The following is a 15,453-nucleotide window of genomic DNA, read 5'->3' on the forward strand; positions in this document are numbered from 1 at the left end:
CTTTCTATCTTTTTCCTCTCCACTTTATTCTTCTTTTACTTAACTCATTTAAAACAATTTTTCTTAAATCTCATGCCAAAAAGAAACACCTCTACTAGAGAGGGACGAAAGTAGTATGGGTGTCGAAACAGGTACCCGCACCCAATTTCAGCCGAAATTGTTGTCCCGATACCTGCCCCGCATTATGTCGGGTATTACTCGATACCCTAGTCGGATATCCCGCAACCGACCCGAAATTAGAATAAAGCTACTCTATTTGTAAAAACTTCGAGCTACTAATTAGCTCATTAACCATAAGTAAACCCACTCTATATCCCTCCTATGCATTCTCAGTAACTAATTTCTAGCTAGGCAGGGGCGTATCTACATGTAACCTCATGTTTTCTATCCCATGTATTTATAAACCTTTAAATTAATTTTTTTAATCTTCTACTAAATGCCCGTTCTCAAAATTTTAAATTTCCTTCCTATATAATATAAATTAAAGACTAAAGTTCCAAAATGGTCCTTAACATATTGCGTTTTTTAATTTTGGTCCAAAACATTATCTTTTGAATTATTCGGTCCCTCACATTTGAAATCGGATCACATTTGGTCCATTTTGGACGGTTCCGTCAAATATTTGACGGTTTTAACTACCGAGTCACTAATCCGTCACTAATTGGGAGAAACTGATCCGTTACTAATCCTTCACTAATCCGTAACTAATCTGTAACTAATCTGTAACTAATTCTTTTAAATTGTTTTATCTCCTTATAAAATATTGTCTTTTGATAATATTCAAAACAATATTATTTCATCAAAATAAATGGAGTATTTACTTTAGTGAAATCATATAAGTTAAACAGTAAAAGATGATATTTTAAATAAACAATTGGAATGGCTAATTAAGACGAATATAGTATGATGAGAATTACATATGAAATGTTGTCAAAAGACAATATTTTATAAGGAGATAAATCAATTTAAAAGAATTTGTGGCGGATTTGTGACGGACTTGTGACGGATCAGTTTCTCCCAATTAGTGACGGATCTGTGACCCGGTAATTAAAACCGTCAAAAATTTGACGGAACCGTCCAAAGTGGACCAAATGTGATCCGATTTCAAATGTGAGGGACCGAATAATTCAAAAGATAATGTTTTGGACAAAAAAAACGCAATATGTTAAGGACCATTTTGAGAGTTTAGTCTAAATTAAATAAAGTCTCATTTGGTAGCCACGTATACATAATTAGTTATAAAAATTAGGCAAACTCCCACCAAGTTGGTAGACATAAAGAAAAAAAAAAACAAAATGGATTCCTTCCTTTCTTGGCTGCTCTATTCCTCATCACCGCCGCAACATGGTTCATCTCCTTCCGCCGCAAGAAGAGTCTCCCGCCCGGGCCAACGCCCCTCCCCATCATCGGAAACATGCTGCAGATCAGGTCCCAACCCCACGAGACATTCGCGGAACTATCCAAGCAATACGGCTCTCTGATGTCCATCCACCTTGGCAGCCTGTACAACCCCGGAGATGGCCAAGGAAATCCTGGTAATCACGGGCAGGTATTCTCCGGTCGATACACGGTGCAGGCGCTGGAGGGGTGCGGACACAACCAGAACTCCATGTCGATGATGCCAGTGGGGGATTAGTGGCGCGACATGCGGAAGATATGCAAGGAGCAGATGTTCTCGAGCCAGAGCTTGGAGAGAAGCCAAGAACTCCGCAGGCAGAAGCTGCAGCAGCAGCTCGGCTACGCCCAGAAATGCTCGGAGGAAGGCAGGGCCGTTGATATCAACAAGGCCGCATTCGTTAGTAACTATAAGTTAAATATACAATTTATCTTGGCACGCTAACGACCAAAATATGATATTACACAATCAAACTTGTTATGATATGATTAAAATTTATGTTCCATGTTAATTGAGTCATTTTTCAATTTTAAGAAGTTCCAAGATAATTGAGTCATTTTTATTTTTGGTAAAAAGTAACTCTGTCTCTTACTTATTCTCTCTAACTTTATTTGCTATCCACTTAACACACTATACTTAATCTTTGTGCCAAAAAGAAGCACCTCTATTAATAAGAAACGAATAAATAAAGTTAAAGTATAATACTTTTTAGTTAATAAAAATAATTAAAAAATAATATTGTTTTTTAAGTGATAACTAAAATCGAACGTAATCCAACCTTAACCCAACCCGAGATTTAATCATGTACCAAAGCAATCAAATAATGCACAGAAGAGTCTTACAATTACCCATCCAGCCATTTACAAGATCTGTCGATGAATGCACAAAGGAACCCTAATTGATGTTCAACTACTCAAGTAATTCTACATGAAATTAAATTGATTGGTTACCTGCAGCCTGGGTAGGTTGAGATCTTGACGGTCGGCCTCTTTTCGTCATGTTAAATCTGTGAGACGAACCACAAATTAAATCGCCGAATACACACTTTTAAACCAGTAAATAATTACAGTTTCTATATAAGACAAAACCCTAACCAAAATGACAACCCATATGTGATTACGCAAAATTGCGACCAAGGCGTGGTTAAAAACATTGATTTTTTGGTTGAAATATTCAAGAATCGACTAGTAGACGTTGTCTATCGTCGTCTACCGAGTGCTATTACTAAAAAAACTTTTTGTAACCCTACCTTGTCGACGCGTTCAGCAATATGTTTGCGCGCTACCGGAGTGAGAGTTGGAGAGTGAAACGAACGAAAACGATCACTTTCTGGAGATACCCGGCGAAAAACACTGGCAGCTAGGGTTTGACGAGTGGTGGAATATGGGGAGACGAATTGCAGAGACGTAGAGAGAGGGATAGACGTTTGGAGTGAGACAGAGAGAGAGTGAGTAGATGGAAGGTTGTATCAATATCCCGCTTAAATTTCGCTCATTCCATTTTAGGTTGTTTTCAATTTTGTTTTTGTACTTGTTTACCCTTATAATGCACAGAATCCTCCCTATAATGCAACACGGGATCAAAATTAAGGATTTCGTCCGGTCCCTCCATCCATCTAATCTAACGGTCCAAATTAAAAAGAAACTTAAATCTAAGGGAGCAATAGGAGATTAATGTTCCCCTGTATAGGGGGGAAGCACTATGGCGCATCCTTAATTAGAGTTACAACGTACATCCAATATAGTGCTGCCATGTGGCACGAAACATGTAATATTGTGCACATCAAAATGCAATATACATTTGTGAAGCTGTAAATGGATTTCCGCATATTGCATTTTATAGTGTTGAGTTTTGCATTTTAACCTAAACTGTCGACAATGCAAAATAAAGTATACATAAATGCATTTCGTCTATATATAAAATGCTAATTAAACAGTCAATGTCTACAATGTAAAACTCAACAATATAAAATGCAATATCTCTATAACTAAAATGCAATATCTATATAACTAAAATGCAATATGATGAAATTCATCTACACCTTTTACAGATGTATATTGCATTTTTGTGTTTACAGTGTTGCATGTTTCGCGACACATGGCAGCACGAGATTGGATGTATGTTGTAACTTTAAAATTACTCCCTTCGTCCCATTTTAGGAGTCCCGGTCACTTTTGCCCAATAATAAATAGTTAAAGTGGAGAAATGATAAAGTAAGATAGAGAATAATGTTGAGAAGAATCTTCTCAACAAGAAACTCTCTTAGTTAATTATTTCTCCACTTTAACTATTCATTATCATTTTTATTAAACGAGTCTACAAAAGTGACCGGGACTCCTAAAGTGGGACGAAAGGAGTAGTTGTTATAGTGTACTTATAAAATAACTCAAACTAGAATCACAACATCATTCCAACCATATGCTACCACATATCACTTATAAGCAACAAAATAACTTTATTAAGCAACAAAATTAATGGATGACATTGATGGATTTTCGTGGATTGTATAAAAGACTATTTATGTTGTATTAAATGCACTTTATTTTGCATTGTAGACTAAAATTGCAAAATAAACACTACTACAAAATGAGCCTTTAATGACACCTAAAATTGCCACTAGAAAACTATTGTTGTGGCACTTTGCTTGTAATGGCACTTCATGCAAGTGCATTATCGGTAGCTGTAGTTATAGGTAACGTGTAAGGATAGATCTTGTATTATGGCAATCAAAAAGTGTCATGAAACATGACGTGTAATGTCACTAGAAAATGCCACGATATATTTTCTTAAACTACATTAACTTTTAGAAAAATATACAACATACCCCAATAAATATTTATTATTACAATTTTCCCTCATTTTTTTTAATTTACTTTTTTCACCTACATATTTCTGTAATTTATATTTTTATCCTTCAAATATTTATAAATTCATTTTAATCCTTCAAATTTAATAAACTACTCACTCAAATAAAATGACAACTATTTGAATAATATTCAAACCATCAAATGATTTTACACAAAAATGTAACGTGTTTGAGCACACAAACTAAACAATATTAAAAGTGTTGGTAACTGGGCGAAGAGGAGCTGACTCGTTCTCCAGAACTCCCCAGAATTCCTCCTCATTCGACAACCACATCACCATGGTTTCTGTCAACATAGCCAATAGAACCTTCTGTATCTTCTCTTTTCCTAACAGAACATCTCTCCTGCCACCGCGGCCAGTTGCTGCAGCTTCCCGAATAATGCCTGTGGACATAGCAAATTACAGAAGGGGCCCTTCCCAAGCTTCAATAAACTGGACAACACCTTCCTCAGTTCTAGAATACCAACTGAGGGCTGTCGGCTAATCTCAATGAGCTGGTTTTCAAGCATGGCTTTTCTCTTCGAGAGCGCAGACTTGAAAGAGGAGCTTTCATCAGTTGTACTATACCCCGTCCCTTTCAGCTCGGGGTAAGTTCGCTCTTCTGTATCAATTGCATCTATTGCTCTGCCAGTAGAACATCCACATGCTCCAAAAACAGCATTCGTCGATCTTCCACTTCAGTTGAGAATATTCCATTAGTTTCATTAGTTAGAGGGTCCTCAGCCTCTGAGACATCTCCACCAGCTCCACTCCATTCTTCCAATTCACGAGACACGCCACTCATTAAATCCTGGATAAGAATCCCATGGGAAGAGATATGCTTTTGGAGCTCATTTAACTCGTGCTTCATTTCAACCACTTCATCGGATAACCTACAATTACCAAAAAAAGGTATTTATACAAAGGCATACACTCGGATAACAGCTTTAGGTCAAAGAGACTAAATCGGAACCAAGTCTTCTTATCGGAAAGTGATGAGTTTAACCCAATTCAGCTTATTCCTATGTAAAATATATGGTATTAAGAGAAGTTTACATTAAATACCATTCAAGATTGCAGTACACTTTTTCTTATAAATCTTTACACATGTATGTGTATGAGATGATTATACGAGCAAAATCTACATAACATCGTTCACAATATAGCCATAATACGAGCAGAAATCAAGCCGTTTCACTCACCTTAAAAAGGCCAAATACTTTGTTCGAGTATTGCTGCACAAGTTCTCAACTGCATCTTTCAAATCCAATAGCTCAAAACAGATCTTTCTGATTCCCTGCATCAATTTAAGTTGCAAATTGTCACAAAAAATGAGAGGATTAAGTATTTACATTCACTCTTAAGCAGACTCACAAGACCATGAAGCATTAAACACAAACAAAACAAGAAAATAATCTCTAACACAAAAGGTTAAAATCTCAGTAGTAAACATAACAAAAAAAATTCTGCATTTCTGATTTGAATGGATAATTTTCCAACAAAATTCCAACATAAATGCATCTAAATGGAAGCAATCCCCCAAAACGTGAGGGCAAGAGAAGAAATAACACATTCCATATTGTCTAATAAGAGGAATGATAAAAGTAGGATACCTTTGGGCAACAGGGGCGAGAGATCGATCGGAGCAATGCCTGACGCGGATCTGAGTGAGGGAACCTGAGCTCCAAACGACGACGGATCGGAGCATATTATCAACCCTGCGCTTGAATTCGGGAGTCCAGAAGCGACGGGCTGAACCGCGACAGTCGCGCGGCGCTGCTGAACACCGGGGAGCAACTGGCGATGACTCTCCGTCGTGAGGAAAGGAGCGACGGCAGTGATGCTCGCCGAGAGCGGAAATTTGGCGGAGGGGCGGCGACAGATTCGAGAGAGAAGAGAGAGGGCGACGACGCTGAATCACAGAATCGGGAGACGGCGACGGGCAATTTTCGAACTAACGCCGAGAATGAGAGAGCTAGGGTTGTTTGCCTGTAATTGGGGATTTACCTTGAAGACGAAGAGAGAAAGAGGGGAATAGATGGAGAGATGGAACGATTTTTTTCCCGTAAGTTCTAGAGGGAGTTACTTCTCCTTTATCCCTTTTTTTTTAATTTCATTTTATTTTGAGTTTGAAACAAATTTTTCAATGTATTATTTATTGGTATGACACTTGGCACAAGTGCCACTACATGAATCTCTTCATGGCATTTATTTGGAGATGTAATATTAGTTTAGGATATAAGTGTGGCTAAATGTTGGTGTATTGAGTGACTATCTGTAGTGGCAGTTTTAAAAAAGTGCCACAAATTTAGTGTAGTCTTAGGCTAATTTTCTAGTAGTGAAACTGCATTTAATGCAACATAAATAATCTTTTATGCAATTTGCGGAAATTCGTTAATGTCATCCTTTAATTTTGTTGCTTAATAACCTTATTTTATTGCTTATAAGTGCCACATGGCAACATATAGTTGGAAGGATGTTGTGATTCTAAGGGTAAAAGAACACTAGAAACAATTGATCCTTCCCTAATTTCTTCATGCTTTTATAAAATGCGGGGAAACGATCCTTGAATCATATTGCCCTGCATGGGAAAAAATAATAATGAATGATTTTAGATAAATAACTGTAGAAACGTATTAAATAAGAAACAATACATCCATACCGTGCGATCATGGAAAACGCATTCCAAGGAAGTTACATTTGATTTGTCTCTATGTTTAGTCATTCTAAAAATACGCACACACTAAACTCTGATGACTAATTAGGTATGCCGGTAAAATCCGGTATACCGTATAGGAAATCTAATAAAATATCAATTAAAGTTGTTCAATAAGACGATAAATATTTCAAAATCAAATTACCTTTTCATTGTATTGTAAGGGTATATTTTGATGTCCTATCTAAAATGGATTATTTCCTTTGTGACAAATTATAATATAATGCATTTATTTTTTATTTTATTTTTACTTATCTATTCTATTCTTCCTTTTATTTTATTAATTCTTTACTTAATTTTATTAATATTGTTTTTTTTAAATCTCTTGCCAAATAAAGCTCCTCATGGCAGGAGGAGGGAAAATAATATATACATGTACGCTAAACATAAATACATATTTAAGGGATGTATTCATTTTGTTTTTGCATATTTTCTCCTTTTTCCTTCTTAATCTCAGCCCCACGATTTTGTCATGTGACGGTTAGATTAGTGTCACGTGTCATTTAATAATGCAGATTTTCCGTTGAAAAATGCACACCGACTAATAATACACCATTATAGTGTAATAATGCAGATCATCTGGACCGTTGATGAATGAGATCTAACGGCTCGTATTAAGAAGAATAAAGGATCTAAGGGATGAATAGGAGAATAACGTGTTTAATTTACTAACTATTTAAATCAAATAAAATTCTCCGCCAAAATATGGTGTCGGTTTTATTCCTTAAATTTTGGGATTGCCCACTAGATCTTGGAACTTGTGGAATCAACTAGATTTTCATCGAACTAACAAATAAGTAGGCAAAATAAGATAGTCATAGATAGAAATAGAGAAAAAAAGGGAAATATGTGAATATAAGTGCATTTTCTAGATTTTCATAAAACTTCTTCCCTACCAAATACACTCAGATAAAATGAAATCATTCATGATTTCAGGTTCAAGCATAATCCGCCATTTATGAAACCACTAAATTCAAGTTGGGATGTCAATAAAAGCATAAGAGGAAAAAATATAATGATGCCTATGGTACAACAGTGGAGATTTATTCAGGTAAAGAATCCAAGATTTAAGCTCTCCAAATTTATGAGACCTGTTTGACAAGTAAACGAATAAAACTTAAATGTATTAACAGTATAAATCAGCTTTCATTTAGAAGCACTCAAATCCTCATAGGTTTTGGGTGGAAACCTTTAAGATGTACCAAAATTGCACCTGAGATTTCAGTGATGTACCAAAATTGCATAGTTATAGTAGGAGATATTTAAGCTTCTTCACAACTAGCAACGATGGTATAAAGATGAAGACAAACAGAGACCGAAGATAAAAACAAATCTAAACTAAAAATAATATAAACTAAATATGATATTAAATACTAGTATAAAAGATACACTCCAGTCCATCAATAAAGATGAATATATAGTCTAATGTTTGGGCATATTGAAAACCAGAATTAAATAAAGATATAATCACTTTATTTATATTGTAAAATATAGTACGCATGGACTTGAAACTTTTGTTTTCCACTCTATAAATATCCAAAAATACTTCCTTATTCCTTATATTATTATTCCATGGAACGATTTGATAAGCTATTCTCTCTATATCACTCCTTTCCCCTTGAGAATAACCTTCATATCCAACCGGATTCTCCACCGGATTCCACTCCTCGCAATGCACCTTCTCCTTTCTACACCTCCCGAGGCCCCCACATCCGCTTTCATACTCGTAAATTCGATGGCAACGACCCCACTGGCCTCTACATACTTCGACTTCTACCCTGCTCCTCACCATAAGCGAGCACGCTTATTGGATCAATCCAGGGGAGGCCAAGCTTCAAAGTGGCTCCGATGGATGCGGACCAACGTCCTTATGCCTCTGAACAAAATTCCGGTGGTTTCTTCATCCTTAGTCCCTCCGTGGATTGAACTGCCTGGAGATGTAACTGCCAATATTCTGCAGAGACTGGGGGCGGAGGAGGTGCTCAGAAGTGCGCAGGCAGTGTGTACTACATGTTGGAAGGTTTCGAAGGATCCACTCTTGTGGCGAGTCATCGATTTCTCAAACCCTAGGCAAGGCCTTTTCAACGACGAGTACAATGCTATGTGCCGCTGCGCAGTGGATCGCAGTCAGGGACAACTGGTCGACCTCACCATACAGTACTTCGGCGACAATGCACTCATGGACTACGTCGCCAATCGGTAAACTTATATCAACAATAATATTTTGTCGTTCCTTTTCATCTGTTACATTTATTATAACTAACCCAAATTAGAATTCATCAAAATTCATGTTTTTCCCAACAATTTTTGTGTTTATTGTGTTCAATCTTTTTCTTAGCTAATTACTCTTTCACTGATTCTTTTTAGTAATATTAATTGGAGATTTGCTTTGTTTCAAATCTGTAATTTAGAAGTGTGTCTTTGTCACTTGCTTCGGCTTTGTAAATTGTACTCACTCCGTCCCTTAAATTTAAATTAAACAGGATATTTAGTTTTATAAAGTATTAATTTTATAATAAAATGTGAGTGAGAACGAGTTAATAGAATGCGATGTTCATTATTAAAAATGAAAAAAAGTGAAATGGGTCAAATTTTGGATAATGGACAGAAATAGAAAAATGTGAGGGTATATAAATTGTATATAGTGGTAAGAGTCGAGGAGATACAAAGAATTATTTATTTTTTTCTTGAATGCTTCTACTTCAACCTTGCTTATATTTTGCCTGATTCATCCTACTTCTCCGTCCATTAAAAATTATTTCATTTTTTTATTTTAATTGATCCGTTCATAAAAAAATAATCTCGTTCAAAAATAAAAAGGTTCTATTAAATACTTTATCCATTGTTTTCTTTCTTCTCTCTACTCTATCCATTTTTTCTCTTTAAATCTCATACTTTATTCATTTTTTCTCATTCTCTATTTTATTTTACCTTTTTCTCATTAAAACTAGTGTTGCCTATCCATGAGACTATTTTTGATTGACGAATGGAGTATAATGTAGTAGATGTGAGAAGATATTTGAGTTGTTTTGAACATTTTCCCTTAATTCTATATCACGTAAGCTAATGTAAAGTAGCTTCTATTATATGTTAAAGTTATATAATCGTTTGATATTTTACAGATCACCAAGTCTTACACGACTTAAACTCGGAACTTGCGTTTTTATATCTGGATATTGTGCAAAAAGAACGGTTGCAAAACTTAGACAGTTGGAAGAATTACACCTTACTCTTAGACCATGGATTGGTGCTGTCCAAATTCAAGATATTGGTTATTCTTGCCCATTGTTAAAATCATTCTCATGCAATGGACTTAAGTGCAAGCTTCGGAGATACGAAGATATTATTCATAATGATCGGTTTCGGAATGCGTATGCTCTTGCAATCAGCAAAAGCATGCCTAATTTAAAAAATGTGTAATACCTATTTCTTGAGAATACCTATAAAAAATGTGTAATACCTATTTAAAAAATGTGTATATACACTTGTGATCATATAATAACCCATAAATCATACTATAATAATGCTATAACCAAAGTGGGACTACACATCTTTTTTTCAATCATGTAGCTGAAATTGATCCCTTCCTTTTTCCTTAATTTGAAGGACAACTTTGACCTTTGAATATATGCATCTATATCTATGCATCTATATCTATATTCTATATATCCTTAAAAGCAAGGCTTTTTTAAGAGCATCATTAACGCACTGGGCCTGGCCGCAAAACGTGAGTCCCGGCCCGTCCTAAGCGTTGGAGGGGCAGAAGTTCCGGCCCAGGCCGGTCCCGGGGCCGCATTTGCCACCCGGTGACGCTCCCGGGGTCCGGCCCGGCCTGGGGTTAACTGCTTCGGGACGGGCCGCAAACCCCTCAAAAAATTATTTTTCTTTTTCTTTTTTTATTTTTTTTGCCTATTTTTACCCATTTCTTCAACATTCTTCCACCAATTTCTCCATTTATATCCTCTAAATTATTTCAATATTTTTTCTAGGAATTGTAATTTTTATTTTCTAGGGCTTAATAAAAAGAAATTTTCTAGGATTTGTAATTTTCTTTTTTTCGACTGAACAATGTATTTTCCTGGCTTGAATTGTTCAACGTATTGCATTTACGAGTAAAATATATTGAAGTTGTGAATAATGTCATTTATTAGTTGCGGCCCGGGTTGGGGCCTGCAGGGTTAGAGCAGTTGGGGCCTGGGCCGCAACTGTAGAGGAATAATGACGTGGAGGGGACTTGGGGCCTGAAATCGGGCCGGAGTTATTGATGCTCTAAGGGAACTTTGAGGGACCTTTCCCTCACTTTCAAATTGTATATTAGGAGGGAAAAGTTTCCACTAACATAACAAGGTTAGTAGATGATTTTTTGGGTGGGAAACAAGTAGGGCCCCACCAACGTAACAATATTTTGGGTAGATTTCTTTGGTGGGAAAACAAGTTTCACCAAAACGTCTGAAAATGAGCTTTTATAAAAACATTTACCGCTATTAAAGCTACATGCACCAAAGGTTAATATAAGGAATGTTTTTTTAATGCTTAATCCAACAGATTTTAGAATCCACTCTGAAAAGCAATGTTGAGTAGACCAAATACTAACAATCAATCAAATCATCTTACACAAAGATAATCTCTAAAATTGAGATTTGGAAAGCATTCTCAGATTGAGAACATGATTAAAGGTTCTTTGAGAGCCAAAACAAGGACTTTTTTGGAGCCAAATCTTCTAAGGGGCAAAATACAAAATCGGGATCACAAAGGATGTAAAGGTAAATAAATGAACTTAACAAAAAATTGTTCTATAGCTGTCCAAAAAACATATTCTTCTTCAATAGCAATAGAGTTGTATCTCTACAATTTCACTGCATTTGTTTACCTTCTCTATTTTCTTATAGCATTTCTTTATATTTTTACAGAAATTGCAGATTAAAATGTTGGAATAATTGAATAAACAATTATACGAAGCTCTCTATGATAATTAACCAAGAACAACGGAGAAGGACCACAAATCGTAAAGCGGAAGCGTACCTTGATTCATAACGAATTGAACGGCGGAATTGCTTTGCAGCGGCTATGGATCTTCCAGACGATCAGAGACGTCCTTCACAATAGTCTGCCGAAAGAATACAAAGATATTGAACGTTCTTCTGACTCTGGGGACCCTAGCTTATATTTATATAAAATATAAGACCCTTTATCTTCTATTATGTCCCTCGTCAAATAGAAAATCTCATATGGTATCTACACTTATTTCATAACAAATAAATACACCTAAGCCCAAACTTTAATCCTTATAGGATCATTTTAATTGGACAACTAAAAGATAGTCATACACATTATATTAGTCATGTGGAAGCCCAAATTTCTAACAATCTCCCACTTGGTAAACACATGACACCAAATAAATGTGTACAAACCGAATGAGCGCTCAAATATGCTATCACATAGCGTATTCCCGAACAATCTTATTATCAACCATATCGGCATAGGACTAAAGAGACAGTCAACATATTTTTTCATGATCAAAACCATCAGTAATCACATATACAAATATAATCAATAACAAATGAATTACAGAGTGTAGCATGGAAATTTCATGCGAGGTGATCATACATGCCTATTTCTAACTGGTCCTCACAAATCCTTAGTGAGATCAAACCAAAACCAAATTACGCAAATGATGGACAAAACATAACCTTTAATTCTGCAGAGAATAACAAAACACAATATAGAGCAATAACTAAAATTGCTCCCACTAAACGGAAGCATCCTCAAATGACATAACACCCCATTGTGGCTACATGCCCATGAAAGACCTTGGGTGATAGTCCCTTAGTGAGCGGATTTGCTATCATCAAATCCGTTCATTTATACTTTATATGTATTTGTCCATTCCAAACTCTTTATCTCATAACCAGGAAGCTGCTCCTGTTGTTTTAGAATATAATACCGCAGAGTTATTGTCACAGCATAACTTAAGTGGTCTTTCAACTTTAATACTATGCAGCCTAGTGACAAAATTTTGCAGTCATATTCAATAACTAGATGCCCCAAAACAAGCTTCGAATTTTGTTGTCATGGCAGAAGGTGATACAAGTGTTTGCTCAACACTTCTCCACGAAAGGGCTCCACACCCAACAAACGCTTTCCCTTAAAACGACACTGTTAATTGAGAGTGAGGGCTTTTCAATGGTCTTAGGAGCTTGATAAGGCTCGTTTCATGCATTGGTTTTAGATCTAAATTCTGTGTTTTTCAGTGCGCTAATGTGTATTTGTAAGTTCAGGTGCGTAAAAATCTGCCGGACCTAGGAACACATACAATTTGCCGGGGCAAGGAAAAAGAGGAGAAAAAAGTGAAGAAAGGAGCAAGGTTTAAAGATCCGATTACATGGTTAATCGACCAATTTTTTCGGTTCATAATATTGAACCGAACAACGAGCCGATTTACTGTCGAACCGATCGAGTCAAGTGACTTGTTCCGATTTTTATAGCACTACTATATTATTGAAGTGTCTTTCAAATTAAAAATAGTGAAACTTTTAAACCATATGAGTGGGCCAAAGGCCTGACATTATTGGGCCATCTTTTCTTTAGACGAAAGGTATTTTTATATACATAAGACTCGGTTTACCTATTTTATAGATAATGATAAATAATAGTACTCCAAATTAAATAGGAGTATCGTTCTAGTAGTACATTTACCAGTATTTTACCTATAACTCTGAATTAAATATCCTAACAATAATTTATCATTCCAATTTTGTTCCACCTTATATACTTCTACAAGAAAAGAAAACTTCAAATTCGGATCTTTTCTTTTTCATCTTTTTTCCCGATATACTTGTTCCAATATTTGTGCATTCTACTTTCTATTACTTCGAACCATGTTTCAATTATTTTATAAGTAGAAACGTAAATAAGGCTCTAATTAATTGTTCAATTTGACCAATTAGATCAAGTTTTTGTCCTGAATGAAAGGGCTACGAAATAGATTGATCTTTTTTTAAACTTGTAACTACATGGACAATATATAGTAATTTTCATTATATTTTCAGTATTTTATATGGTAGGGTTATAGTAAGTGAAACTAGTGCTATGAATAGAATAGCCTAAGGCGAATAGTCAAACACATCTCAAATTTAATAGTCAATTTGTATTATTGTTTTATTTTCGAAACTGCAATATATATCTGAAGATTGTGATCAATAGACTTGAACCCAAAGATTTTTGTCTCTATAATCACTCTTTATTTGGGAGCAGATGCAGAAAATATTATTGGAGGAAGGCAGGAAGCTATTCTTAAAAAAAATTGAGTTTGGAATCTCAAAATGATATTTTTCTTGCTATGAATGGATGATACACCTATTGTAATATAATTCAAAAAAAATATTTCAATAAGTTAACAATTTTCAAAAAAGAAATTACGCAAAAAAAGAATTGTTTGGCTTTGTCCCAACTTGCACGCCTATACAAAACACGATTTAACATTAAATCGTCCACTTAATGAATCAATATTAAAATTACATTAAACTGTACCGATTTATTGTCATAAATTTGACGTGGTTATATATTGATGAAATGCTTTAAACGTTACGTTACACTTGTAATTAATTGATATTTTTAGCAATTAATTCAGATAATTAAAACAGATAATTTTGAAATAAAAATGAGATTTTTGCAGATTAGCATCATATATTGAGAAGATTTTATTATTCCTTTATGACAATTTTGGGAAGTAATTGTCGAATTCTAGAAAGCAATTTACTTTTCATGGATCTTTATTTCTTGTATCTTTCTTTTTTGTATGAAACCAATTTATGTTGATACAATTACAAAAACTCAAAGTGTCACACTACACACTCATTTCAACTTTTTTTCTCAATTTCCTTGTTTGCTCTTTTGATTTAAGAAAAAATGTTCAAATAAAAAATATTACAAATTAAAAATATGAAAATAATTCGAAAAATAAATATTAGTAATAAAAAATAATAAATTTAAAGTTCTATATAAACCTATTATAAAAATAATAAAACTAAAACAAACTAGCAGCACACGAAATAGCATTATTTTCCTCGGTAGCTAAAATACTCTTCTAGGAGTATGTAAATACTAGTATATTTTTTCACTATTATTTGTTACTATCAGAGATTTTGATATTCTATCGGTTCACAAAAAATATTCCACTTTAGATACTACCTCAAAAAAATCTACTTCATTATCAACTTTTTTACTTAACCAATATTGACATAATCGCCATTATTGAATCCATTGTAAATCATTTATTTCTCAACACACTCAAGCACACAGATCATCAAAATTAATGCCACTAACATTAGTCATATTTTTGAGAAAAAAAAATGCTTATGACTATTCATCGTAGATATGTACATAGGGGTGGATTTTGATTTCGTATAATTTTTTAAACCTTTTTAAGATATGTACTCCCTCCGTTCCACTTTAGGAGTTTCGGTTAACCATATTTATGTGTCGCACTATAAGA

The 15,453-nt window shown here is 34.8% G+C and overlaps 1 protein-coding gene and 1 long non-coding RNA gene across 2 annotated transcripts; one reads left to right on the forward strand and one right to left on the reverse strand.

Annotated features, from left to right (window-relative positions):
* Positions 1 to 4,344: 4,344 nt before the first annotated feature.
* Positions 4,345 to 6,318, reverse strand: LOC121780575. Its single transcript, XR_006046050.1, has 3 exons — positions 5,857 to 6,318; positions 5,446 to 5,540; positions 4,345 to 5,136 (listed from the first exon to the last, which is right to left on the reverse strand). It is a non-coding gene; the product is annotated as an uncharacterized LOC121780575 (long non-coding RNA).
* Positions 6,319 to 8,694: 2,376 nt separating this feature from the next.
* On the forward strand, positions 8,695 to 9,162 carry LOC121781336 (F-box protein SKIP19-like). Its single transcript, XM_042179083.1, has one exon. The coding sequence runs from the start codon at positions 8,695 to 8,697 to the stop codon at positions 9,160 to 9,162; it is 468 nt and encodes a 155-aa protein (XP_042035017.1).
* The last annotated feature ends 6,291 nt before the right edge of the window (positions 9,163 to 15,453 follow it).

Source organism: Salvia splendens, chromosome 20 (assembly GCF_004379255.2).
Source record: "Salvia splendens isolate huo1 chromosome 20, SspV2, whole genome shotgun sequence".
NCBI classification, from domain to species: Eukaryota; Viridiplantae; Streptophyta; class Magnoliopsida; order Lamiales; family Lamiaceae; genus Salvia; species Salvia splendens.